Below are 27,588 nucleotides of genomic sequence, written 5' to 3' on the forward strand. Positions count from 1 at the left end.
ACATAATATATGCTGTCAAATGTCACTGTGTGGCCATTTTATAACAGGTCAGTCTATAGTACTGTAATTGGAGCTTATCCAATAGAATGGTGTCTTCCTAGCTCACACATTTTGAGCCTTCGGGCTAAACCAATTTCGTATTTGTGTAAAGTGGAGAGAAAAACAAGCTATTCTTATGCTAATGAGAAGGTGTTTGGGATTACAACAGAGCTCAAGCATAAATTGGACCCATCAAAGTGATACTCTAAAACACACACACATGATGTTTAAATGATATAACACCACCACCAGCCACTTACAATATGTCTACATCATGTGCAACACCCCATTGTACTGGATGGGCTCCAATTGTAGAACTTTGTGTGGTTAGGACTATCATATTGAGGATACAAATGTTTATCTGTCAAACTTGCATGCTACCCTTCCCCATAGAAGTTCAGGCGGCGTGCATGGGATTATCCACATTTATCCTTGCAACCACATCCGCCAGGTGCATAGATGAAACTCCCTGGTACCCAAACCATGGTTTGGCAACCAGGTCCAACCAGGCATGCTGTTCCCCACCTCCTTCCCCCTCCTCTCATTCAGGCTTCTCTCCATCACCCCTCCACCTCCATCTCAATCTTTTTAACTTTTGGAGACAGCTTGTTTCATCTGTGTGAATGAGGGTACCGCTGATTTACAACACTGAACTGTAACATGCCATGTGGGTTCCACTTGTCGGATTCTTTGAGGGCAGCCATGTTCTCTAAATGTGTGGGGTATGGATGTGGCCTAGTTAATGCTTACATTCACCATAGAATCATAAAATTGTGAAAGGGACCCCAAGGCTCATGTAATCCAACCCATGCAATGCAGCTTTTCGAAGCTGACTGCCCCATCCCATGCAAAACTAGCATACGTTTGTGTGAGAGTTACCAGCCTGCATTCACTCCATAAGATGCACACACATTTCCCCTTACTTTTTAGGAGGGAAAAAGTGAGTCTTATAGAGCAAAAAATACGGTATTTGTTTCATACATTCCTGTGATTTATGTACAGTGGTACCTCGGGTTACATACTCTTCAGGTTACAGACCCAGAAATAGTGCTTCAGGTTAAGAACTTTGCTTCAGGATAAGAACAGAAATCGGGCTTTGGCAGTGCGGCAGCAGCAGGGGGCCCCATTAGCTAAAGTGGTACTTCAAGTTAAGAACAGTTTCAGGTTAAGAACAGACCTTCGGAACGAATTAAGTACTTAACCTGAGGTACCACTGTATAGTGCTACTGGGGTTGGCTCACACACAGACACACTTATCCTACACAGAAGTGTGTACACACAACAACAGCACTGGGGGGTGGCACCCCCACTCAGTCTCCTAGCCAGCAACTTTCTCAGACTTCCAGTTTAGTACCAGCGTCACTGGAAGAAAGCAATATGGAGGCACCCTGAGCAAATTCCTAATTAAATGCCGGAGCAATGCAAGAGTTGAATATGGTAGAGAAGACTCCCAGCTACAGAACTTTAAATGGTACTGAAGTATGCCTTCCGATGGCTCATGAAAGCCAATTCCCAGCGAGAAAATTAAATAAATTCCTTACACCTCCTCATACCCAGAGGGGCTGCGTCTGCTGATGAGTTAGTGCCATTTCTATCTGTGCCTCTTCCCCTTCTTCAGAGCAAGCTACAAAGGTGGTTTTGTGCATCATACCTGGAAATCACAATTAAGAACTGTCTTGCTACTTTGAGAATGAGAGGAGAAGCCTAAAGCTCCCAAGGGAAAACATGACTGCATGGGAAGTGAGGAGTGAGCTTTTCTTCGTTCTATTCTGGGCTCAAAAATGGCTACAAGACTCTCCTATTGAGAATACATCCAGGGATCAAAAGGCTAAGGTATAAATAGCAACTACCAGTAAACAATCTATTCATCTGAAAAAGGAAAAAAAGCAAGTTTCCATACTATCACGGTCATAGAGGGAAGATGGTTTCTGACCAAAGAAATGGGCTCAAAAAACTAGAAGGATATGCTTAGATTTGCTCTAAGTGTGGTAAAACAGAACAGAATTTCTCATGTGATGGCACAAGCAGAGGCCTTCAGTAAGTGGGGATCTGATCTTTTATAACTGCCATTTTAATTATTGTATATTGAATTTGGTTGGGTTTCATATTGTTAGCTGCCCTGAGCACCCTTCAGGGAGGAAGGACTAGGTATGAATTTAATAAACAATAAACACAAATAAACTGCATTAGATAAAATTTCAAAATGCAGCTCCCCACTTAGTGGGGGAAATTGAACGATGAGCTCATCAAAGCAGGGGAAATTAGTGGCAAAATTCTGGTGAGAGAAATATTCAAAGGTAACTCCTCAGCCCAAGGTGGCAAGATGTACTCCTCACTGCTACCACCACCTCACCTGGAAGGAAAGCAAGCGACAGAAGCACACCTGTGCTGTGAACCGGCTCCTTCAGAGAGCATGATCATGTCCAGAAGAAACAATCCTACCATCCCCAAGTCAGCTGTTTAGCAAGAACGGTACATTTGTTGCACTGCACATTGTTTACAGAGGCCTTAAGGTAATTAAAAAGCAAACATGAAGTGAGGGATAGACCTCAGCTTGAGATCCTAGGCAGCTTCTACCAGTCAGCAGACAGTGCCGAGTTAGATAGACCAGTAGTCTAAGTTAGTATAAAGGAAGCTTCATAGAGTATCTGATGACCTACAGGTACTGTCATGTCCAAGACAACAAAAACTTGCTTGTTAACACATGCTTTTATCATACCTGGTGGAAGATTCATTTAATAGGCAATTAACTGTTTGGTTAATTAACACAAAGGGGATAACGTGGATAACGCCACTCAATTTCTCTTCCATTAGACAAAAAGCCCTTCAATTTTTAGGCAAGATCACTTTACCTTAGTAGGAAGAAAAGGCCCATTTTACTTACTTGTTCATAATTAAAGCTGTCTAGCATGCCCAGAACAAGACCCTGAATTTCTCCCAGTTTTCCTCTTCCATAGACTGGATCCTGTAAAAAGTATTGCAAGCCGATGTTAATCAGCTTCAGTGAAAACAAACTGAAAAACTACTACAGACACCAATGCCAGGAGGGGAGGGGCAGATAAGGGGAAATGTTTGGTTAATAGCTATTGACTTCTCTGGCTGCGATAAAAACATACAACCTCTTATCTAATCAAACTGCTAGTGCATGAGAAACAGAGAGATCTATATCTTCTAAATATAGTCAAGTGTTTGTTCACATAAATATTTCTCTGTGACTGAAGTAACAGCACATAACTCAGATAACCCCAAATTCACTCAGGGCAGATTCAGAAGACTATGTGGAGGGTGCTGCAAGCCCCCACATTCTGGATATGCAGTAAGCTTACCTGTCAAAGGTTCTCTTAGTTCGTTGATTCCAAGGCTGTTTCCCAACAAGGTTTACTACAAGGTTCCAGCCTAACAATGCTCCCTAAAAGACCTTGTCCTAGAGATGAATCTGTTTTGCCCAAAAGGGTGTTCCTATCCTTCCAAGCGACTGAAAAGAGAATGGAATTTCCCTGCTGAACTCCTTGATTCAATAAGAATTCTTTTCTAAACAATTTTTGGTTTGGTCATGCATGAGATCTAATTAAAGCATGATGACATATTGCCTCAGGAGAGAAAGGTCAACAGGATTTTCATTATTTACAGTTTTATAGTAATCTTGTCTCATACTTTTTATAGCTCTCTGCTTTCCACTTTTTAAATCTGCAGCTCTTGCAGGAAAAAACTCACACCCAAATATGTTATTGAAATTTGTTCTAAAAGCTTAAAGCAATGCAGCAAGATTACAGTTTTAGCACATGGGAGCTGAACTCAGTTTTAAATTTAAAGTCAACACTTGGGCTTTTTAATGTAGCAGGAAAAGGCAGTGTAAGAACCAGTGGATGAACCAGTGGATGAAAATAAAATATGCAGAAATAAAATGTTTTATTCAACAGTAAGGACGAAGGTCCGTATAGTAAAAGCCATGGTTTTCCCAGTAGTGATGTATGGAAGTGAGAGCTGGACCATAAAGAAGGCTGATCACCGAAGAATTGATGCTTTTGAATTATGGTGCTGGAGGAGACTCTTGAGAGTCCCATGGACTGCAAGAAGATCAAACCTCTCCATTCTTAAGGAAATCAGCCCTGAGTGCTCCCTGGAAGGACAGATCCTGAAGCTGAGGCTTCAATACTTTGGCCACCTCATGAGAAGAGAAGACTCCCTGGAAAAGACCCTGATGTTGGGAAAGATGGAGGGCACAAAAAGAAGGGGACGACAGAGGACGAGATGGTTGGACAGTGTTCTCGAAGCTACAAACATGAGTCTGACCAAACTGCGGGAGGCAGTGGAAGACAGGAGTGCCTGGCGTGCTCTGGTCCATGGGGTCATGAAGAGTCGGACACGACTAAACGACTAAATAACAACAACAAGGACGATTACTGAGACGCGGGTGGCGCTGTGGGTTAAACCACAGAGCCTAGGACTTGCTGATCAGAAGGTCGGCGGTTCAAATCCCCGCGACGGGGTGAGCTCTCATTCCTCGGTCCCTGCTCCTGCCAACCTAGCAGTTCGAAAGCACATCAAAGTGCAAGTTGATAAATAGGTACTGCTCTGGCGGGAAGGTAAACGCGTTTCCGTGTGCTGCTCTGGTTCGCCAGAAGCAGCTTAGTCATGCTGGCCACATGACCCGGAAGCTGTACACCAGCTCCCTCGGCCAACAAAGCGAGATGAGCGACGCAACCCCAGAGTCGGCCACAACTGTACCTAATGGTCAGGTGTCCCTTTACCTTTAAGGACGATTACAGACCATTTAAGGAGAGTTACCTTTGGTGGACAGGGATAGATATACTCTACAATACAAATCTTATGGAGAAACATTAGTTTTGCACAGTACGAGACTAAGTTGACTGGACTAATCTAGAAGACTCAAATACATGTCAGCAGTGCCTTATAATTAATGACCTAAAGGAGCTTATGCTGCTACCTGTAGAGATTAGAGAGGAGTGATAAAAAAATTAAAGGATTAGATGGCATATTCAGGATTCTTCCAAGTGCTGTACATGACAATACCTGAAAGCCTGAAAGCCACATAGATTTGTCCCTGTACTCTAGGGACTTGGGGACTAGCTGGATCAGCAACAGTGGCTTAGTCCCAAACATCAACTGTTGTTTTAAAACACTTTCCCTCCCTTTCTCTTGCTATCCTTGCTTCCCACACCTCCAATATGATTCTAGATTGCTAAGCCACGTGCAGTCAAAGCTGCTTTTTGGACAGGCTCTGAGCCGGGGCGTAGCTAAAAGAAACATAAATGATTATGAGCTACAAACGAGGCTACAAAATCCCCATACACGCCTGTTTGGTTGGGAAGCCTCTACATTAGGTTGTTAAGTTTCCTGTTTAACAAATGCACTCAAGTTATAATTTTTACTAGGTCAACCTAAACCTTCTCCCTGATCTGCAAGGAAGCAGTGGCGCATACCAATGATCCATTCACACAAAGGGAGCGGAGTCTTCTGGGGTCACATTCTGTTTTCAGTAAGTACTTTTCATTTTAGCATGCATAATTTAAAAGCGGCAGCATAGAAAGTGCATCATGCTGAGGCACCATATAAATTATGGAGAGTAACTGGGAAGTCTGGGCCCTTAGCACAGCATGTACGTGATCCATGACATATAGCAAACTATTTTTATCTGTTAAGCGAGCCAGCTCCTCTTTTCTGAGGTACTCAATTCAAGAGTGTGCACATGTCAAGGGACGCCAAGCTCTAGTTAGAAAGGAAACCGAGGAGGACAGAGCAGCAAAGAGATGGCAGTGAAGACTGTGACATGTATGGATTGCTCCAGACATTAATCCCAGCTGACAAAATGATAACACCCCAGATGTCTTTTTAACAAGCTACAGGAGAGGTTGGGGAACCTTAACACCCATAATAGCATGGAACCAGGTTACCTGAAAGACCCACTTCTTCCAAGGTACTTACCCAGACACTGAGACCCTTTTCTAGATCAAGTGAATTGCTACTGGTGGCTAATGGAGAAATGGCCTTTTTCATGGTGACACCTTAGTTAAGGAATGCCCCCCCCAATGCTTGCCTATCACGTTCTCTACTCTTTTCATTACCAGGTGAAGACATTATTTTTAGATTCCACTGAATTTTATATTCTGCTTCTAGTGTTGTTGTTGTTAATATACTGTTTTACTTGCTGCTGCTGAAGTTTTTTAATTTATTTTTATTTATTGATTGATTGATACGATAATCTTTGTTGTCATTGTCCCATCCAGAACAACGAAATTGAAAAAATCTACATCAGACATTCAAAAACCAATAAGCCTGTTCTCCCAGCTATCCCAGCCTGGTTAGCCCCCTAAAAACTCTGATACCCCATAATTAAATACAATAGACTCCCATAGAGACTAAGTTTACACTGTGTTTAAAACCAAAATTGCATTTGAATAGAAACTGCTTCTCAGGTGGCTAGTCCTAGTCTTTATAACCCTGTACCTTCTCTTCCAGAAGGTAGAAGCTGAAAGAGATCATTTCCGGGGTGTGCACTGTCCTGCACTATCTCTGCAGCTTTCTTGCGGCACCTGGAAGCACAAATTTCATCCAAGGTGGGAAGAGTGCACCCAATTATTCGCTCCGCAGTCTTTACCAATTGTGTCAGGGAACTGCTATCAGCTCAGAGGTGAGAGGTGGAAGGGCAGCTGGGTTACAGGAAGCCTCCAAAGATCATGAGAAGCAGCACTTCCTCCGCGGAGGAGGGAAGCCCCGCCTCTAGTGGGGAAGGGATGCAGGGCTCGGAGGATGCAAGAGAGAGCCAAGACACTGGGCATAAGCAAAGTGGGGGGGAGGCAGGTCCCCCTTTAGCCACACCCTCTCTGTGCAGTAGGTTTACAGGCAGAGAGGGGAGGCGTTGGATGGGGGTCAAGAGACTACTCTGCTGGGGAAAGTTTAAGGACCGCCCACTCTCAGATTCTGCTAGTGACTGAGCAAGACATGGAATTGAGACGTTCTGCACTGTAAATGTTTTTGCACCAATAATAAAGCCTTTGAAAAGACCAGCGGGGATCTTGCCTGTTTGCTCTCGAGCAACCTCCCCGGTAGGCATAACAAATTGTTTTTGGTTTTTTCATGTTTTGTTATTGTAAGCAGGTCAGAGAACACTGTTTCTGGAGCGGCATGCAAATGCTTCTTATAAAAAGGAAGCAAATGACCCCCCCAGAGGAGAGGTGCCTGAAAGACTCTGGGTTTCCCAAATGCTGCTGGTAGACCAGGAACTGATATTACTTTTGAAACCCTCATTTGAAAGCCCTTTAAACTAGGCAGGCAGAGAAGGTCTATACCCAGATAAACAAGCACATTCCAACTCACGGATCTTTAATTACTAGAGATCAGGTCAAATCAAGCTGCACAATATTTTAAAAAGTAGTGTGAATGAGTAAGTTAGCTAGAGGCCTTGCACTAACCAATTATGGTGCAAGGAAAATTGATGCCATTTACATGTTGTGTTTCTTTACTTCTCAAACAACACATGCAACAGGTTATATAATTATAATAGTTATATAGCTTAGTGCCTAGCTTAGTGTCCTACTGGTTAGTAGTGGAAGTGAAATATATGCAATATGAATTTTAGCTTTTATACTGCTTATAATGATTTGCCCACAGTTCAATTCCAGCAGCTATAGAATGCTCATTATCACATTAAATAGATATTCTATGCTTAAATGTGCTCAGACACAGCTTTGACTTTCCTACAGGCATAGGGAAATAAAGAATCTTAAAGTTTCCTGCTTCTGGAACAGGGTATACAGTGAGAAACCACAAGATATCTGTTTTAAGAACATTCACAAGGGATTATGGCTTTGTGAAAGATTTAGCACTTTACCTTTCATCTCTATTTAGATACCACTCATCCTCTTAATGGGATAATACTTATCTTAATGTCCCCAAAATTCCCTTAATATTGCCCCAAAGCATTTCTTTCATTTTCCTTTTGAATTAATGTTACTAAATCCTCTGATGAGTCAGATTTAGAATTTAAATCTAACATTAATCATATTTAATACCGTTTCAAATGAGTAACTGTAAAGTAAATGCAATGTGAAATCATAACCCAGGTATTTTTGCTGAAAACAGATCTATAGTATTGCTATGGCATGTGGATTATACCTATTTAAAGCAAGCAATAAAAAAATGTTATTGCCTTTCTTAAAAAACAGACCATTACAAAATATCTTTCTAAGCAAAGAGACAGTTCAATAGTTCAGTCTGTTGGAATGTTCTTGCTATTTACCTAACGCAGGCAGATCTTCTACCCATAGGGCCCTCCTGCGGCACAATAGGTCAGTGCATCTGGCTGTTAACCAGATGGCTGGTGGTTTGAGCCAATCCAGGGATGGCGGTGGGCGGGATTCCTACAGTGCAAGGGTTCCTTTCCAACTCTACAGTTCTATGATTCTAAGAAATGCTTACCCTACCCACAAAACTAATTCATTTCAGGGCATACAGAACAGCCACCCCAAATCTGGCACTCTTCAGAAGTCAATGGATTACAATTTTCATTTAGTGTTGCCATACATCCAGAAGTTCCCGGACCTATGTAGAATACTGCAGTTGGCAGCAGAGTCTGGGCAAAATGTCCAGGAAACTGCTGATGTATAGCCTCCCATGACAGCAGTGGCGTTTTTGCCAATCTTCCATAAAAAATAGCTCAAAAACAGTTTCACAGATAGAAATATGGCAACCCTATTTCATCATCCCTAAACATTGGCGACGTTGGCTGGAGCTGTTGGGAGGTATTAGTCCAGAACATTTCAAGGACATCAGGTTGGGAACGGGTCATGTAGATGATATGCTGTGTCAGTCCAACATTTGCTAAGTGGGTCTGATATATTATTCAAGTGCCAGAAGTAATTATTTCCATCAGCATCTGACAACACCAACAGAAAGTGAGGCCCCAACCAATTGTGCTGCACATATGCAGCCTGACGCATGCCGTCTCAGGGAGTTATCATTAAAGCAAACACAAGATCAAGAAAAGACTCCTATTCTGAAAATGAAAATGGGGCATAGTAAGTAAGTTGTGCTGCTAGGTCTTCTAGGTCTTCCGTAACAAATAAGATCATTCTCCTGTAACGAACTGATTGGTACCAAGGACTTTTATCCTCATGTAAACGCTGTAGCTCAAACTAAGAAAAAGCTTGTTAATTCAGATTCTTCAGGTTTTGATTCTAGACCTATGCTACGGAAGGTATTTTACCTAGTCTATAAATTACAGTTGACAGCAAGACACTTTGGTATGGGAACTATTGTTCTGAGGTCCAAAATACAACTAAAACAAAAAAATCAATGGAGCTGGAAACTAGGGACAGGAGAGCAAAAGAAAGTAGGCATCAAATTCACACTTTGCCTTTAGAAGCAGAAACTAGAAACTGGTAATAGTGATTAGGATGAGGAGAAAGGCAGCTGTAATTTAGATGAAATAAAAGCAGTGCCAGCTTGAGTCCCCAGAGTAGTATTTCTCCCAAGAACTGAAGGAATGCTAGATAGCAATTTTACAAAAATATTATCAACCTAGATATGAGATTTGGTATTATAAATCATCCACAGAGAAGCTGTAGTGCATCTCAGGGGAATCATGTGTCCAATATAAGGCAAATCTAAAAGCCATTATTTGATACACAACAGTAGGCTTCTGTTTTAGTAGAGGCCACAAGCAAGGCACATAATCTGAACATGGAGCTGCTTTTTAGGTTGTATCTCCAGCAGGGAGCATTGATTTTGTAAAACGTTTCCCAATAAAAGGACAGCAAACAAATATGGCTTTGGCAAAACTAAATATGGGCATGAGAAAGCCATTTAAAGTTAGGCTTTGTTGGATTAAGACCTAACAAATGCATTGTTTCTTACGTGGTTTATAAAATGCAAATGGAACACCCTGAAATGAGTTCTGTTTGTTTTAATTATGTTTTATTGATCTTCCGGTACAAAACATGCAAAATACAGAAATCAGAACAAACCTCCTCCAGTCAGTTTTGTTCACCTATGAAGGAATGTACAGAGACCCTGTAACTTTCCCTAGTTACTTCTCAAGGGAGAAAAAAGTAACCACCTCGACTCAGGAGTGGGGCAGAACTGCAGCCTTGCTGCCACTTGTACTAAGAGGGGGAAGACAGAAGTACACTCGGGGCTATATAAGTGCATCAGATTGGCTCTTCCATGTTCCCTGTGCGGCCCTGACCTTGCCACCGCCTTACCTCTCCCTCTCCTAATAAATGAAAGTGATGTTGCTGCTGGGAGACTACTGCTATGGCTCTGCCAAACTGGGCAAACCAGTCCTTCCCTCATGACCAAGGAAGTAGCAACTGGGAGAGGACACAGAGGCTTCATGGATGCCATGGAAGACTTAAGGGCAGCATGTTGGTGACCCCTGATGCAAAGCACAAGCTCCACTCACCAAGGTATTCGTGTTTATAGGAACAGAAAGAGGACAAAAACTTATGTAACATTTAGTTTGAACCTCAGTCCTTCACTTACCTCTAATTTTTTTCTCAGATTCACTTTACTCCGAGTATGGAAGTCTTAGCAATTTTAAAATTATTTTCTACAAAAGGCTACAAAATACCCATCCCAATTCCTATTAGCAGCAGCTGTTTTAATAACGTCAATCCTTCTCACTGTACAACTTTGACTTTACTCAACACACCCTCTGCCACCACCCACAAAACCAGAGGTAATGAGATGAATTCACAGATATTAACACAACGTATCAGGCAAATAAGTAATACCACTTTATACCACGACTTAAGCATGCACATATAAAGGCATATTTCACTTAAAAATACATTATCAGTACATTATCTCACCTGTAGAATTTTCTGCAAGATCAGTGGCAGGGCAATGAATGCTGCCATGTTGTTCAACACTTGCATCGTCAAGTTCTTCAAAACTGGTAGAACAAATACGGTACATCAGAGTCATAACTAACAGGAGCAAATGCTATTCCAGTGTGTGTGTTTTTAAGTCACGATATCTAATAAAAAATGGATTCTCTGGTGCATGTGGATGGTGAATGGAGACAATTCTTTTCTGTGATTATTTAATTTCAGATGAATTTCTGTGGTGCCTTAAACAAATGCTCTCCAGTTGAGAGGTATTTCCACAGAAACTCCTCAATATTATATCCACAGGGAGAAGGGCAATTCAGTATCTACGTCTGAAGGCAAAGGAAAATAGAGCTCCTGAAGCTTTAATGTTGAAAAATGTTTCCCATGTCATACCCCACACATAATTCAATGCTCAAATTCATTATTGTTACTATGGAAAAGAGGAACAGAGAGAAATAACCAAGCTTCAGAGTACAGAAACAGAAGCCAATATGCAAATACACTCATGACATAACAGCTGCAAACTGGAGGACCCTCCTGAACAAAAGGTGAGCAAAACCCTCCTGCCCTAGGAGTCTTCATATGGGAGCTGTCGCTAGAAGAACTGTGAGGGGGATTTCTGGTCTTTTCTGACAAGGTATACAAGATTTTGGGGAGGGAGGGAGTTGCTGGGCACCAGTGAAATCAGTTTTGGGGCTACTTTGAAGGTATAGGATGTTGTCATCTGGCCTACTGATAAGCTCTATGCTTACATTTTTGATGTATTTTATATGCACTGCCAATTATTGAATTGTTAGTATTATGGCTCAGTGACAAAGCTATTCACATTCTCACTCTCAATTACTTGGCTTCAGAGAACAGGGTCTGAAGTACACATTGTTATGGATATTTTGGCGCTTACATTCAGAGTAATGACACAGCGCAGTAGAACTGGATAACTTTTGGGGAGACATCATTGCTTCTAAGAGTGGAAACCACAGTGCCTAGAAAAGAAACAAAATGGAATCCCATGAGTCCATACACCTGAATCAGGCAAGAGTTTGGCCCAGGAGTTGGCCCTGCCACTAGACAGAGTGAGGCAAATGCATCCGATGACAGAAGCTTGTGCAGGAGAGGATTGGCAGCCCCATGGTCATTGCTCCTGTACCCCACCCTGCGTCACTGCCCTTATTGAAGGACAAAGCTATATATGCCATAGTCTGTCCCGAGAACCTAAGCTAGCCAGGTGCCTCAGGTGCTGTGGAGGATGCTATTCTATTTTCAGTGGAAGAAAGATTTAACTTTCAATACAGTCAACTTCTGTATGTGGAATAGGGAAGGGGGCAGCCATCTTGTTCTTTGCCTTAGGGAGCAAAATGTCATTGGCTGGCTCCATCTGACCTCAGGTCAAACTAACTATTATTAAGTACTAATTATTATTAAGACAAATTATATATGTCTTACATTTAAGCAAACCTCTCCAACATAGATTAAAACATCTTAAATAAACTATAAATACAAAATATTCTAGAGAATAACAGTACAATTGCCAGTATTAGAACAATTAACCTTACCTGGTTTTTGTATAGGATAGACCTGAATCAGACATGGGGAATCCTAGGGTGCTCCAGAGGTTGTTAGACTGAAACTCCCATCGCCCATGGTCACTGATTATAGGGGTAGGGGTTGATGGGAGCTGGGAGTCCAGTAGCATCTGATGGAGCTCTGGTTTTCCATCCATGACCAAACTAGATGTTATGGTAAACTTAAGGTTGTAGCTGAGAACAACCACCACACAAGCAACCCCTTTCCCCCTCTACAATAACTACCAGCACTTCTCTTGAGTCATGATGTTCTGCTTTCCATATCCCCATCCCACATCATTGGCTGTCAATGGTGCTGGTGGGGTCAGGGAAACTTGGTGCCTCACAAGGTCACAACTCAAAATACTAGATGTTATAGAGGGGGAGGGGGAAACTAGATGCATCTTTCTCACAGCAGCCCCCTCAGTTACAACAAGATGAGCTTAATGGAAAACAAGCCAAGCACTTCCTAGACTTCTTACCTCTCGCTGTGGTTGATTTAACTTATGTGAATTCCTCTGGCAAAGTGCAATTGTTTTTGCTAAGCTATCTTCAATATCCTTTAATGAAGGAAATTCTATTGAACCTTGATTTAAGGAAGAAATAGCAATTAGATACTAATCTGGCAGTTAAATCAGACAGCTAAAATCAATGTGGGGGAAAATAATCACATAACTCGACTGTAAATTAAGTTTGTTCTATACCCTCACAACCATGTCATAATAAGGGAGCTTCCCAGGGAACAAGTTAATATTTTAGAGGGGAAACTTCAGGACGGGGCGGGGGGCACACACACACCAGGCTGTTTAGGGTTTTATTTATCCTTCTCCAATATGAGCAACTTCACCTATACTGTTTATTACTTGGTGGTGATCTGCTGCCATTCTACCACATTGACTGGTAGAGCTCTGTAAAATAACCATACAGACATGCCTATAACATTTGGCTCAGATGCCACAGATGCTTTAAGCCAAAGTTCTTCATAAGTTACTATTATTGTTTATACAACTATTAAAACCATTTAATTCAATAACAAAGTCATAATGGTTATCCAAGCAGTGAGGGTCTTACATCCCTAAATTGTCCAGTCTGTCACAATATCCAAAAGTTGTTTAGAAAACCTTACTTAGGTTAGGGAGATTATGGGATGAATTACATTACCCTGTGTTCCATGGCTGCTTATATTTGGTAGGAGGTGATCTTGTGTTGCTACGAACATTTGCTTTGAGCTGATTTTATGAAATACAAAAGAAAACACCCAAAAGGCCCAGGCAATCTTTTAAAAATAAATGTTCACCTTAAACTACCTAATTCATTTATGGTAGCATTCTGCCAAGTTACTACGGAGCAAAGACAAGCTCTAAGATATATTTTATATGTGAACTGACTGACTACATTTGGCTTCTCTGACAAATTCAATCATGCTTTTCTCATTTATTTTTTTCTTTGTAAGCAATACAGTTTCTCATAAAAAATATATTCAGTTCATTATTTTCGAACAACTGTTTGACAGCCCGTTTTAACTTTACTTGTATGAGATGAAGACTGCATAGGAAGTAGGCACATAAGCCTGGTTCAGTCCAATCTTCTCCCTCCCGCTTTTTGTTTGCGAAAGGTAAGAAACATGCAAACCAGGTCTCCATGTGGATTGTGTGCCTCGTGCATTACATTATGTGTATGGTGGAAGGACGCGAACATACAACTCAGCTGAGAACTGCTGTAACTCTAAGCATATGCACCAGGCTTATACCGCTAAGTGACAGGAGCTTCCTATGGTGAAATTGGGTCCATGGCATAAATCTCTTGCCAACTAGAACCACATGGATAGCAAACATATGAGGTTTGCAGTAGAGAAGTCTGAGAAGTCAGAATTTATTCTTCATTGCACGTCTAGATCAGACTTCCCTTTGAAATTAAATCCTAAGAGCATCTCCAAATCAGCCATTTATTTCCCTGGGCCATTTATGACATTTCTAAAATGCCTTCACCAAATGGTTCTAGTGTAGAAATTACCAGCAACAGATAATATTTGCATGATAAAAAGAAGCACAAGCCGGAACAACCTCCGTTTTTGTCAATGTGATCTACTTTTGTGATTTTTCCATGGCCCAATGGCAATGCAGACTGGAGTGCTAGCGCCATGTGGCTGGACCCACACATTAAATTCCGGGGGGATTAAAATGGTGGTGGGGTTACATAAAGGAACATGGGCCCTGGCCAGATCCAGCACCAGCAGTGGTTCTCCCCTGCAGGGGCATTTGCCAGTGTGTGCCATGTGTTGGTGCCCAGCCTGATATGATGCATGTGTACAAATTCAGCATTTCTTACTTTAAAAACACATTACAATTTCAAGCCCATTAATCCAGGAGGAGAGTGATTAGTAACACTGAAGCAAGAGATAAAATGCAATCATCTTTGTCAAGGGGACGTGGTCTAGACTTGCACTGACAGAGCAATAAAAAGCTAATCAATTCTTCTATTATTCTCAGCTTGATATTATTTGAGTTTTACTCTCTTCAGAAAAGTCACATTTCCTGAAAAAAGGAGAAAAGCTCAATTTCAAAAACTTACTTTCATCTTCACATGTAAGTGTCAACAACTTGCTTTGTAGCCACTGCAGAAAAACACATAATCAGTTGAACTCACAAGGCCTTCATACAGGATTTTCTACTGCCAATTATTCTGCCCCCCCCTTAAAGTTTCCCTGACTTCAGAAGAGTTTACATAGTGGATAACATGGGGAGGGGCGCAGGAGGACCAGATAAGGTAGCCGCCTTTTTATTTTCAATTGGTACAATCAGCATTCCATTCCTTTCATTTTGGAATGAACAAGGGGGCCAAGAGCTGTACTTTGGGATTTAGCTTACTTCCCCTAATGTCCTTCTAATACTGGATCATTACAGTCTTGGTATTGGTCTTAAGTGCTAATTCTGTGGCTAATTGAAGGCCAAGACTGGCTAGGCTGACTAGGCATGATGGATGCTATAAGTTGAGCAATATCTACATAGAGGGCCAGAGTCTGGTTCCCCACACCTGCTTTAGAGTGACGTCCAGACATGTGTAGCTTAACTCAAGTGACAATGGCATCATACAGTAATATTTCTCTGTTCTTGCTCCTCACTGTTTGCTGCTGCTAGGAGTTGTGAGAAAACAATCAAAATAATGGCATCAGGTAAACTGACTTATTTGGCATTAGACATGTTTTTGGGGTTAAACCTTCCCTCTAAAGGTTTCCAGTTCCAAATCTAAAGTTATAATCAAACAGATAGTATTTATTATCGTAAAAATATGGACTAAAATATGTAAGTGATTGTATATGGAGAAAATATGGCAAAATGTCTTCCGAGATGTGGAATAAGCTGAGGTAAATATAGAATTGTAGAACTGGAAGTGACACTGAGGCCCATCTAGTCCAACCCCCTGCAATGCAGGACTCTCAACTAAAGCATCCATGGCAAACACTCACCCAACCTCTGCTTAAAACTTCCAATGAAGGAGAGCCCAACACCTTCTGAGGGAGTCTGTTTCACCGCCGGACAGCTCTTACCATTAGAAAACAGGTACTTGTTCCTAGTTACTAGGTCTTACTAGCAGAAAGTGACTGAAGCATTTCAAAGTAGTTTTTAGTCAACTATACCTCAAGCATAACTAGGAAGGCACCATGAATATCTCCTTTCTTCTCAAGTAGATAGGAAGAAGCTTCATGAAGTTGGTATTTCTGTGTGATCTGAACAAAAATTATACAAAGGTGATTTTAGTTATGCTCTCTATAATTAAAAGAGAGGGAGAGTTTGGGTATTTAAAAAACAGACTTCAGGTAACAAGCTCAGGACCCTCAAGTTGCTATACTATAAATATTCTAGTGTAAGTGATCATTCAGTGGTTCCCATTTTTTTTCTTCTGCCTGGTGAGTATAGCAAGAGAGAGAGAGAGAGAGAAAAACCTTGAAGGTGGGGATTCAGTGGAGAAAAATGGTAAAAATGGAAAGTGCAAAGCACATCATCTCCACCTACCTTCCCTCCCTACCCAAGGAGCTACTCTTTCTTTTAAAATTTCTTTTAAAAGGGGGAAATTTCCACAGAATTCTTGAGTAATGCACTTTGGCCCCAAGAATTTCAAAGGCCTTTCCCATCATAAAAGAGCATTCTAGTTTTAAGAATGTATTATGAAGCCTTATCAGTTGTAGTCTTGTGTGATATATGAAAGTGAGATTGCCATAGCAATAGCTTCACCTACGGAAAAAATAACGGGGTCACAGCCCAAACAGAAGAAGCTCTTGCTAAAACCATTTGGAAACTAAACCAGGAAACTACTGAGTTCAGGTACAGTGTCAACAACCTAATAGCACTACAGCATACAGGACAGCATGATCAAGGCATGCATAAGTTAGATTGGCTCCCAATAGTCCCAATAGAAACCTCCCACTTATGCTTAGCTGTAAGAACTGGTCCAGGTTTGAGCACAGTTAGGCATAGGAGAGGACAGATCAGGTGAAGGGGACTGAAAGAGCATCACATGAATAAAAGGGCACTTCCAGCCCTGCAACTGGTCCTGCCTCTGAAAACCAACTTTCTCTGCCCCTGCCCCCGTGTTGATACATTAGAGGTCAATGTCTGAGCTGGGGAAGTCTACACAAGTAGGCTATCTTGAGAGTCAGAACTCAGATCACACAGGATTCCAGCTCCCATAGAGATTTGCCTGCCTCAGACATCTACACCTCATGCATTGAAATCAGGAGCAAGGCTGGGAGAAGCTGCAAGACTGCGAGTGGGGCCAATGAGGCATCCTTGCAACCCCTTTTGTCACCGATGCCTGTTCTTCCACATACCATGTGAAAGGGCCTAGCCGACAAGTGAAAACAGCTCTTACAAAACTTCTATTTCCCTCCAATTCCAGCCCAATTTCCAAGCTTTCCTACTTTACCTGAATTGCCTCTTCCAGCCTGTAGGACTCCAGGAATTGCAAAGTCTCTAAAACCTGGTCAGGATCATACCGACACAGCAACTCAATAAACTGCTCAGTAACGAAGGGTGAAAGCTGAAGCAACTCTTGATTGACACCTTCCCTGAAATGACAAATGGCACATTGCATTTGGGATCTGACACATATTAAACAAACACAGAAGACTGTGCAGAGTAGGCAACAAAACAGAGACTGACACTGTAGTGCTGCAGGAGGTGGGGCAGTCCCGTCGTCCCCCCATCACCTGAATATGGCTGGGGCATTGGCTGTGTCAGGGATGTGTTTGTGCACTGGCAGGACCATTGCTGATCTGATGTTCCCACCAGCACATTCACACAGCCTCTGCATCACCTCTGCCCTGCTAACCAAAAGCTCCACCAGTGTCAGGAAGGTGGCTCTGCCCCACCTGCCCCCATTGGACTGGACTAAGCCTTATTGTTAGTATCCATGGCATAAAGTATGACTGGCTTCCACCAGTTCATGTAAAGTGATTTGGGTCCAAACAGCAAAGCCAGGAATAAGAGAAACAGAAAGAAGGGAGATCATAGGAGATGGAAGCAATATATATGGACTTGAAGGCTGAAATATAGCCAATGATTGCAGCATGAATAGAAAAATCTTAATAGGTTTATTCACTGGAAAACTGTGGAAAGTCACATAAAGCAGGGCTAAAGTGTACTGCATTACCACAAGGGATATAGGGCATATTAGTTGCAGTGCACAAACAGAAGGTCCAGGATTGTTGTTTTTCCAAAACAGGTTAATATGCTGGATATCATTTGATATAGAGGCAAACTTGAAAACTATCAGAGCAGAAAGTATATCCACAAGTGAAACATTTGCCTTCATATCAGCGTGCATGTTCGTCTTTCACCCCAGATGGTGATTTTACTAACGTTTTACTAAAACTGAGATTTTATCCTGAAGAGAGTAGCCTATTGTCTGAACTAGAGAGGATTTTGTGACAGCGCATTTGGGCTAGATTCCTTGCTGTGGTGTAACTACAATGAAGGGACTGGAATTACAGAGGGGATTAGTCTGGCACATTTAATTTAGCCAGAGATTTATTCTAAAATTGGTACAAGGCCAGTTGACTGGAGATGGGGGGGGGGGATGTGGAGGTATAAAATTGCCTTGGGAAATAAACACAGCCCGGAGTGCTTTTGTCCATGACCAATGAGCAGATGTACCACAAAGCATATTGCTACAACTCCCACAAGAAACCTGCACACCGTTTAAAATGTAATTTTCTCTGAAATGACATTTCCTCTTACAAACAAGTGGTACACAAAAATGGAAAGTTGTGTTACTTGATTGCACAGAGGCCCCCGGAAATGGCTTCCGTGGGATGACTTCCACCGGTGATCATGGCATCCTAGTTCCTAGCAGAGATTGAACGCCAGAATCATCCTCTTGGATGTGGTTGTGCTGGCACAGAATCTCTGTGACAGGAACCAGAATGAGGCTACAGATGGTACTATATGTTTCAGTCTCTAGGGAGGCAAGTCATCACAGAGAAGCCTTGTCTAACAGACAATCTGATGAAAACAATGGGATGAATTCAACACAGCCCTAAGTGAAAGTCTCTTAGCAGTGGACCAGCTGCTTTAGTTTCGCACAATGAAAGGTGCAGAAAGCCAACATGGTTCTCATGGCTGGATGCACAACATATTGCTGTAGCCCCAATGCTTCCTGCAGTGCCAACTTTTTGCACAACATGCTTCTGCTAGCACAACTGTTGTGCAATATGAAATCCAGTGCAAACAGTATCCTTACCCTTACACTAGCGCAACAACCTTTGCAACGGCAATTAGAAAACACTGAATCTGGGTCAATGTCTTCTGGGTGGATAAGTGGGCGATGTAGCTTCTATAGCTGCCCATGTTTCAATAGAACATTTTGCTTCAGTACTCTGTTTGATATATTTTTTTTAAGTGCTGGGGCAAACAAGCTGGACGATCAGCTAGTAATGCACTAGCAACAACAAATATCTGAGAAAGTAGCTAGAATAGCAAAATCAAAAACAACTGGAGGCACAATCTTGTCAGGCTTGCAGCTTATTGCTCTGTGCTTATTGGAGCTATCCTTTTCAAGCATACAGGCTCATCTCCCAGGAACCATTTGCATTTACTTGTGTACATTTAACTTGTGCACATTCAACTTTATGTGCATGGCAAAAAATCTAAAAAAAATTAAAAGAGGAGGCAGCGTTCTGGGGAAAATAACTTTGGCAGTCCCACCAGCCATTGAACCCAATGGGTTTTGACTATATGTGATTTTGGCTGTAGGTGTGATCCCCAGAACGCAACCCCTGTGTAAGTTGTGGGCCTACTGTACTTTGCTTCCTACACTACAGTCCCCTTAACAGGCATTTCTTGCCAAATCTCGTTCCAGTTCTCTTCTACAAACCCACTGCCTTGGCCCTGCATCTCTAATACATGTGATCTCCCAAAGTTTAAGCAGAGGTTTTCAAAAAGTATAAAGAGGGATTTTATAAATTACAAAAGCAATGTGAATAACTGGAGTGCCCAATTAAAGCTATTTTAAAAGAATTAAAAAACTGCTTTTTTAAAAAAAGACACACAGGCAAGAGTTCTTGGACTAGAAGCCACTCTCCCCGTGTTATATATTCACTGTAAAAAGAAAAAGAGACACACTTAAGTAGGCTTATAATCCATCTAAGAACTTAAGAACTGCAGGGCCAATCAATGCACTGGTTTTGAAGTTGAAAAGGCACCCCATGAATTGTGTTTCTTTAAAAAAAAATCCAGAATGCTTAGCAAAGTGCTGAATGGCATGGCACTGAAGTGGGTAAGGCTTCACATATAGCTGGGGGGAGGGGGGGCAACAAGCAGGCCCAACCCCTCTTTAACAAGGGAATAAGTGTGAATGTGTTTCCCATCTTTGTCTTTCAAAGCCCTACATTTCACCAAATGCATAAAAATACTGCACACACAAAAAAATTCCCAAGTAAGATGACCAAAATTAACTACTTTAGAAATGTTGATTCAGTTAAAGCTTGACACTCAGAAGCGAGTGTTGCCTGGTGGTTAGAGGATTCAATAGTAAGGAAGAACACTATCAGACACTAACACAACCCCACTCCGCTTGAGAAAACTGTTGCCTCGACAAAAAGAATCTTCTAAATTTTCAGAAACAAATTTTGCCTCTGTTCATTAACATCTGCAACAAAAGGTTAACAGAAATATTTTGGTTCCAAAAACTAAAACGGAGTAACCTAAAAAGGAATAAAAACATTAAAAAAAATAAATCAAAATGGAATCTGCAATCTGTATACATACCTTGGGTCAAGTAGGCTCCTCAAAAACTGGAAAAGCAAACATTGATCCTGACAAACAAGGAGGAGAAAAAGTTCATGGAACATTTGCAACTGATATAGCAGTTGTTTTAAACTGTGTCAGATGGAAATAGGGATTCACCTTGGCACAAAAAATACTGCATATCACGCCCCCAGAAACTAAAAAAACTAGGCCTGCTGTGTACATGAATGAAAATAAAACTAGGATTTGCAAAATAGCATGTTTCAGAGGGTGAACATAATATCATAACCTTTTGTACTTTTATTTAAACCTCCAGGTGAAACATTCAGGCCAAAACAATCTAACACTCAGGAGATTTCTCTTAATTTCCTACATCATTTTTTAAAGTTATTAAGATGTTGGTAACAAAATTATCCAAGAGCTGGACTATATTCAGTGGGGGACAAATTAAGTTAACTGGTTCAGCAAAAAATTATTTTCCAGCTGTTTCAGTGGCTCAATGACAAGTTCTCCATCGATGAATGTAATGAGTGTTTAGAAAAACAATTTTAGACACCTTGTCTTGGCTGAACATTTATATTTGTGCTGCACACTAAAGAGCAAGAGGAATTTAGCAGGATATTTATGAAAATAATATGCTAGTTAGGGACTTCAAAAAGCTCTGTATCAATGCCTGGCCCAGAAAGTAACTTTTAAATGATGAATAGGTTCCTTCTGTCCAAACCAGATAGAATGAGGACAGACCTTCATATCCATTTTTTTAAAGAAGCTTGACTTTTACAACAATACTGTGATGAGAGAAGCTAAATTCTCCATCTGCCCATTTCCCCAGGGACTTTCACCCTAGTCTAGCTCAATATGCCTTCCATCCCTTTCCTCAAAGGGATTAAATAAAAAAGTCTGGAGCAATGGAGTATGGTGGAGAAAGGCAGGAGGTCAACTCAAATACAATCCTGCAAATAATGACCTCTCTCCATCCATTCTCCAGGATGTCTAATATATAATTAAGGATGTAATCCTATGCACGCCTACTTGGAGTATGCCAATTAAAACTAGTAGGACTTACTGCTAAGTCAACAGGCATAGGATCAGGCTGAAAGAGAGCTCCTTTGCCACTACAACTTTCACAAATTGCCCAAGAAGCTGAAAATTGCTGCAGATAGGAGGACACACTGTGCACATGCCCTACTACAAAAACGGCTTTTCCTAACAGGAACGCTTCAGGACCACGAGAGAGGAGCAGGAGGTAATGGAGGAGGAGAGGAAAATGACTTTGAAGTGGCTCAGGAAAAGCTTTTCACTACAATAAAAAAACAAACCTAAAACTGGCTGATAATGAGGGATTTAAAGAAGAGGGTAAGACTTGCTCTGAACATGGGGAAAAGCAATACTGTCAAAGGGGTTGGGATCTAGCCTCGTGACTCAGCAGTATAGCCATGTATGCCACACTGGTTGAGCAGATACTGGTGCAATCCCAAGAAAATAAAATTTAGAACATTTCCCCAAAGAGTACGATCATTCTGTCACTGCTCGTGCATAGATTTTGTGCTCCTTTGCGAGACATGCTTTCTCGGCGGCCCAAGTCCTGGTTTGACAATTCCTAATTTTTAGGCAACTGCCCAATGCAGTAATTTGCAGCCCTCTCCTAATAGAAAACTTCTTCTCAATTTAAAAACTGAGTTGACACATGTGACACGTTACCTGAAGGTTCCGAATTATTTGTTCAATTTGCTCACTGAAGTGAACTGAAATCAGATCGGCTGCTTTAAAGGGACTCACTGACAGCAGCTCCTGTGCAAAGGTTGAAAAAAATAATTGCTCTTTTATCCCTACTAATGCAGAGATTATACATACAGTAAAATCAAATACCATAGAACACACTCAGAAATCAATTCTGTTTGAAATATGTTCATAAATCAACAAGGTGATAAAGTGACAGCTAAAAATAAGAGGTTGTTAACTCAGTGGTTACAACTGTTTCTTAAATGAACAGACATGGAAGCTGAAAAATACAGGTTTTCTCTATTCGAAATTCCCACAACCGTCTCACTGCCATCTATGTACAGGCAAGCAATTTAACTTAACTTTGTGCTGAATAGTCAGGATGTAACCAGTATGATAATTGTTTTCAGAGCACATAACATATAGGATAATGATGTGAACTGGTTTTCAGACACAACTTAAGATTTGACTACAGCAGGCAGGCAGTCTTGTTCAGCTAGAGAATTTGAATGTAACATTAGTTGGGGTTGTTTTCTTGAGCACATTTCGACAGGAACAAAGTTCCTCTAGAAAATCAGTGGACTCAATGCAAGTTATTTATATACAAAATGTATTTAGGTGGAATGTCACTGACATCAACAGAGTTAAATCCAGTTTGAACAATTTTGCTTAACTAGTAGGCCCCATTTTTCAGGATGCTTTTGCAATAAGCATACATACATTTTATTCAACATATTGTATTATTTTAGTAGATTAGCTAGCAGCTTATACTTCCATGCTTAGTACCTGAAATAATACTGATTGCATGTATAGAATTTAGCCAATGAAAGACAGTGGAATTCAAATTAACTCAATCCTGCTTTCATCTTATGAGAACATACCTAGAGGCTAAAAAGCAGCTCTCTTTTTCCACATGCATACATTCCTTTCTCATCCTTACTCTTAATGTTCTCCTCTGGCTGCACTCAGCAGGATTCACAATGAACCATGCTGATATCTTTATGAATTTTCTTCTGTTCTTATAGCTCCCAAGATGGAAAAAGTCATAACGCGGCCTGAAGTATAGCTGTTTCGTTCCTTGTTGTAATATCTTGCAAATTCATACTTACATAACTAGTTTCCAGGTTCTATTTCTTGGTCATGCTGAGCTTCAGGTATAGTACATCCACGGAGGATGTGCACACATTGGACCAACTGTTACATTTCTCCCATATAACAAGAAGCTAGCAGCAGTCCTGCAAATAGGTCTCCATCTATCACTGCCCCTAGACAGGCTGAATTCCTGACAGGGTGAGGAGGAGGACCCATAATTCCCAAGCAGAGGAGCCCCTCTTCAACGTAGGCAAGGTATTTCCCTGATAAGGCCAGTCGTCTTCCCGGGGAAGAGTAACAGAGATAAAACTCTATCATGTCAAACTGACAGGCACTTAACCAATGTATAAAAAGCAACACACTGGTGAATATATTTCCCCCCCCCCCAACTGCTTTATTGCACATTGACTCTGTTGACTTTAACAATGGGATTCTTTCAAATGAGTTTGGAAGTTCATGGAAATCACGGGCCTAAGTTACTCACTTATACTTCATGGTATTATTAGGATTAATAAAAAGTCTATGTCAAAGAGTTCAGAGCAATTTCCATGAGGATTATTCAATTGTGTGTGTGTGTTTATATTGTTAACTGCCTTGTGATTTCCGGATGTAGGATGGTATAGAAATGTTAATTTTATAAATAAATTTCTTTCTGAAAGTTTATATAGCTATACTTTTTCTATACGTTAATTGTTATGGTCACAGTGGTAAGGACTAGCTTCAAGCTCTAGGCTGAGAGGCTCTATGGGATTTTTCAACTGATCTTGATAGGTGAAGGTAAAGGACCCCTGGACGGTAAGTCCAGTCAAACGTGACTATGGGGTGTGGTGTTCATTTTGCTTCAGACCGAGGAAGCAGTGTTTGTCCACAGACAGCTTTCCAGGTTATGTGGTCAGCATGACTAAACCGCTTCTGTCGCAACGGAACACTGACAGAAACCAGAGCACACGGAAGCAGCATTTACCTCCCCGCCACCTATTTATCTATTTGCACTGGTGTGCTTTCAAACTGCTGGGTTGGCAGGAGCTGGGACAGAGCAACAGGAGCTCAGCCCATCAGGCAGATTCTTGATAACTGTGCTAACAATGGCTTTGTTGACCTGAGGGGCATTAAGCTGCTCTGAATGGGGAATGGCCTGAAGGACCCAAGAGGCCAATTCATCACCTGCCAACTCACTCTACATCCAAGCTTACTATTCATAGCTCTTGTTCAGATTCACTTTGAGAACTGCTGGTTTAGATACAGGATCAGAATCGGGAGTATTAGAAACAAAGGCTTGTTCCTTTGTGTAATTCAGTTTTCACTAATAACCTCTTCCTGGAAAGATGGTGTTGGGGGGAGCATGAATAACAAAGTACACACTATTCTGACTAGTGAAAGACAGCTAGAACAAATGGGCCAGTTTGAGTAAACAATTAATATCATAAATCCATAATAGCTATGTCTTTCGTTCCATAATGACTGAAGTTATTATCTAGAGTGCTTAAAAAATAATAATAATAATACAGCTGTAACTATTGCTTTTAGTTGTTTTTTGTTTTTTAAGCTTTCCATTTTTGTTTTTAAAACCAGGCAGAGAGTATAATTTAAAAATATAAATAACCCAAAAAGGGCATGCCACCCAAACTGTCTGCCAGATCCCTAATTAGGCAGATAAATTAGGTTTACCTTAAAATGCATAATCAGTTAATCTAAATCATACCTCAATGTGTTTCATAGCTTTTTGCCACACAGACTGTTTTTCTTCTGTGTTATATCCAGGAATGGAGAGTATATTGTGGATATAAGTGAAAACTTCTTCCTTTAAAGGTAATAAATGGGAAGGATGAATAAATAAATAAATAAATAAATAAATAAATCACACACTAATCTGATGGATGTACTAACCCAACAAATCTAAAAATCAACTCCTATATAATTCATTGCATGCTGAACTGCCTTGTAAATGCAAAACGGCAAGGAGAATGTATTTTAGGGGTTACTCCCACATCAAAGCCTCCCTGAAAATCAAGTACCTCCCCCCTCACAAAACATGCAGAAGTGAAGATTTCATCTGGATTCTCTCAGTGATTACTTTTGTGTCCATTCAGCCTTACCTTTCTCAGTGGATCTCGTAAGTAGCAATCAATTATCTTATCATAGCGATGTTCCCGTTCGTACATAAACTCGCAGATTTGATAGCTGAAACAAAACAATGTTATTTATTCATGTCAAGATGTTAGCTCTTTTCAGGTGTCAGAAACTGAAGGGAGCCACGTGGCTTTCAGGCATAATGCATCTTCTGCAAGCAATACATTTTCCTTTTTCTGTCTTAATACTTTAAGGATAGACACAATTCATAAATTTCTTAGTATACATTCTACCTATGGTCAGTGGAAGCCTGATTGGGTTATTAATATGAGAGGCTTTAGACTGTTGTTGTTGTTTTAGAGTGAGCTTCATGGCTGAGTGAGGATTCGAACCCTCCTCTCCCGGGTCCTAGTCCAACACTCTAAGCATTAAACCACATTATTTTTTAAAGGAAAAGGCAGAACAAGGTGTGTGAGATCTCCTTTTAAATCAAATAATCTGACTAGGAGACAAGTAATGAGCTGGACCCCTCCAGGATATAGGTGGCCTAGAACAGTGTTTTTCAACCACTGTTCCGCGGCACACTAGTGTGCCGCAAGATGTTGCCTGGTATGCCGTGGGAAAATTTGAAAAATTCGAAAGATTTAAAAATAAAGTATTTTATAATTTTTCATATTTCTGTTTACTTACTATTTCATAATAAAGTAATTATAAAATACTTTCTTTGTGTTTATTTGATTCCTATTCAAGAGAATTACTTTATATATAGTCAATATAGGCACAGAGTTAAATTTTTTAACATTTTCTAATGGTGGTGTGCCTCGTGATTTTTTTCATGAAACAAGTGTGCCTTTGCCCAAAAAAGGTCAAAAAACACTGGCCTAGAAGATATGCAATCTAGTAACTTCTAGATCAGGCATCCCCAACCTGCAGCCCTCCAGATGTTTTGGCCTACAACTCCCATGATCCCTAGCTAACAGGACCAGTGGTCAGGGATGATGGGAATTGTAGTCCAAAACATCTGGAGGGCCGAAGGTTGGAAATTGTTGATCTAGATCAGTGTTTCCCAAAGTTGGGTCTCCAGCTGTTTTGGACTACAATTCCTATCATCCCTGTCCCCTGGTCTTGCCAGCTAGGGATGATGGGAGTGATAATCCAAAAACAGCTGGAGATCCAACTTTGGGAAGCACCAATATTCCAGCAGAGATTTAACAGGCATCCTTACTTAGCAGGATTGGCATTGTAAGCCAAATTTGACAAGGATCTGGCCCATGTAACCAAAAGAGGTTCCCTACCTCTGCCTTAAAGCATTTCTTCCCAATGGGAATTGTGCTTACCTTTGGGGTTTCCAAAGGACTTCTAAGACTTTTGAATTGGCGGTAGTTTATTATTTATTAATTTCATTGAAAACTTGCTGCTCCACAATAAATGTACTAGAAGCAGCATACGAAAGTAACAAATGATTGAAAAAAGAATAGTGACATTACTTTAACTAAAAGCAGCAGCAGCAAGTGGACTAACAAAATAGTGGTTCAGGCAGATAACAGTGCAAGTCTATGCATATCTTCTTAGTCAAATGGGGTCTATTCCTCCTAATTAAATGTATATAACACTGCAGCCTAAGCTCTCTTACAGGTCTGAACTACCGTATTTTTCGCACCATAGGACGCACTTTTTCCCCTCCAAAAATGAAGGGGAAATGTGTGTGCGTCCTATGGTGCGAATGCAGGCTTTCGCTGAAGCCTGGAGAGTGAGAGGGGTCGGTGCGCACCGACCCCTCACGCTCTCCAGGCTTCGCGGACCTCTTCGCAAGGAGCGGGAGCACTCCGGCTCCTTGCGGGGAGTTGCCAGCATGCCGAAGCCTGCGCGCGCTGAGCTCAGCGCGCCCAGGCTTCGCGGACCTCTCCGCAAGGAGCCGGAGCGCTCCGGCTCCTTGCGGAGAGTTGCCAGCATGCCGAAGCCTGCGCGCGCTGAGCTCAGCGCGCCCAGGCTTCGCGGACCTCTCCG

At 41.3% G+C, this 27,588-nt stretch overlaps 1 protein-coding gene across 4 annotated transcripts in view; it reads right to left on the reverse strand.

Annotated features, from left to right (window-relative positions):
- VPS8 (VPS8 subunit of CORVET complex) overlaps positions 1-27,588 on the reverse strand; it is a 93,104-nt gene that overhangs the window by 15,460 nt on the left and 50,056 nt on the right. For all 4 annotated transcript variants that reach the window (XM_081910310.1, XM_081910311.1, XM_081910308.1 and 1 more), the window contains 11 exons: positions 25,608-25,692; positions 25,214-25,312; positions 22,399-22,488; positions 20,719-20,765; positions 17,378-17,519; positions 16,092-16,181; positions 15,026-15,068; positions 12,937-13,040; positions 11,794-11,875; positions 10,872-10,954; positions 2,924-3,004 (listed from right to left, as the gene is read on the reverse strand). In XM_081910310.1, coding sequence (XP_081766436.1) covers positions 2,924-3,004; positions 10,872-10,954; positions 11,794-11,875; positions 12,937-13,040; positions 15,026-15,068; positions 16,092-16,181; positions 17,378-17,519; positions 20,719-20,765; positions 22,399-22,488; positions 25,214-25,312; positions 25,608-25,692 — 946 coding nt within the window. The remainder of the gene's footprint in view (positions 1-2,923; positions 3,005-10,871; positions 10,955-11,793; positions 11,876-12,936; positions 13,041-15,025; positions 15,069-16,091; positions 16,182-17,377; positions 17,520-20,718; positions 20,766-22,398; positions 22,489-25,213; positions 25,313-25,607; positions 25,693-27,588) is intronic.

This window comes from Podarcis melisellensis (genome assembly GCF_964234715.1).
Source record: "Podarcis melisellensis genome assembly, chromosome: 5".
Taxonomy (NCBI): Eukaryota; Metazoa; Chordata; class Lepidosauria; order Squamata; family Lacertidae; genus Podarcis; species Podarcis melisellensis.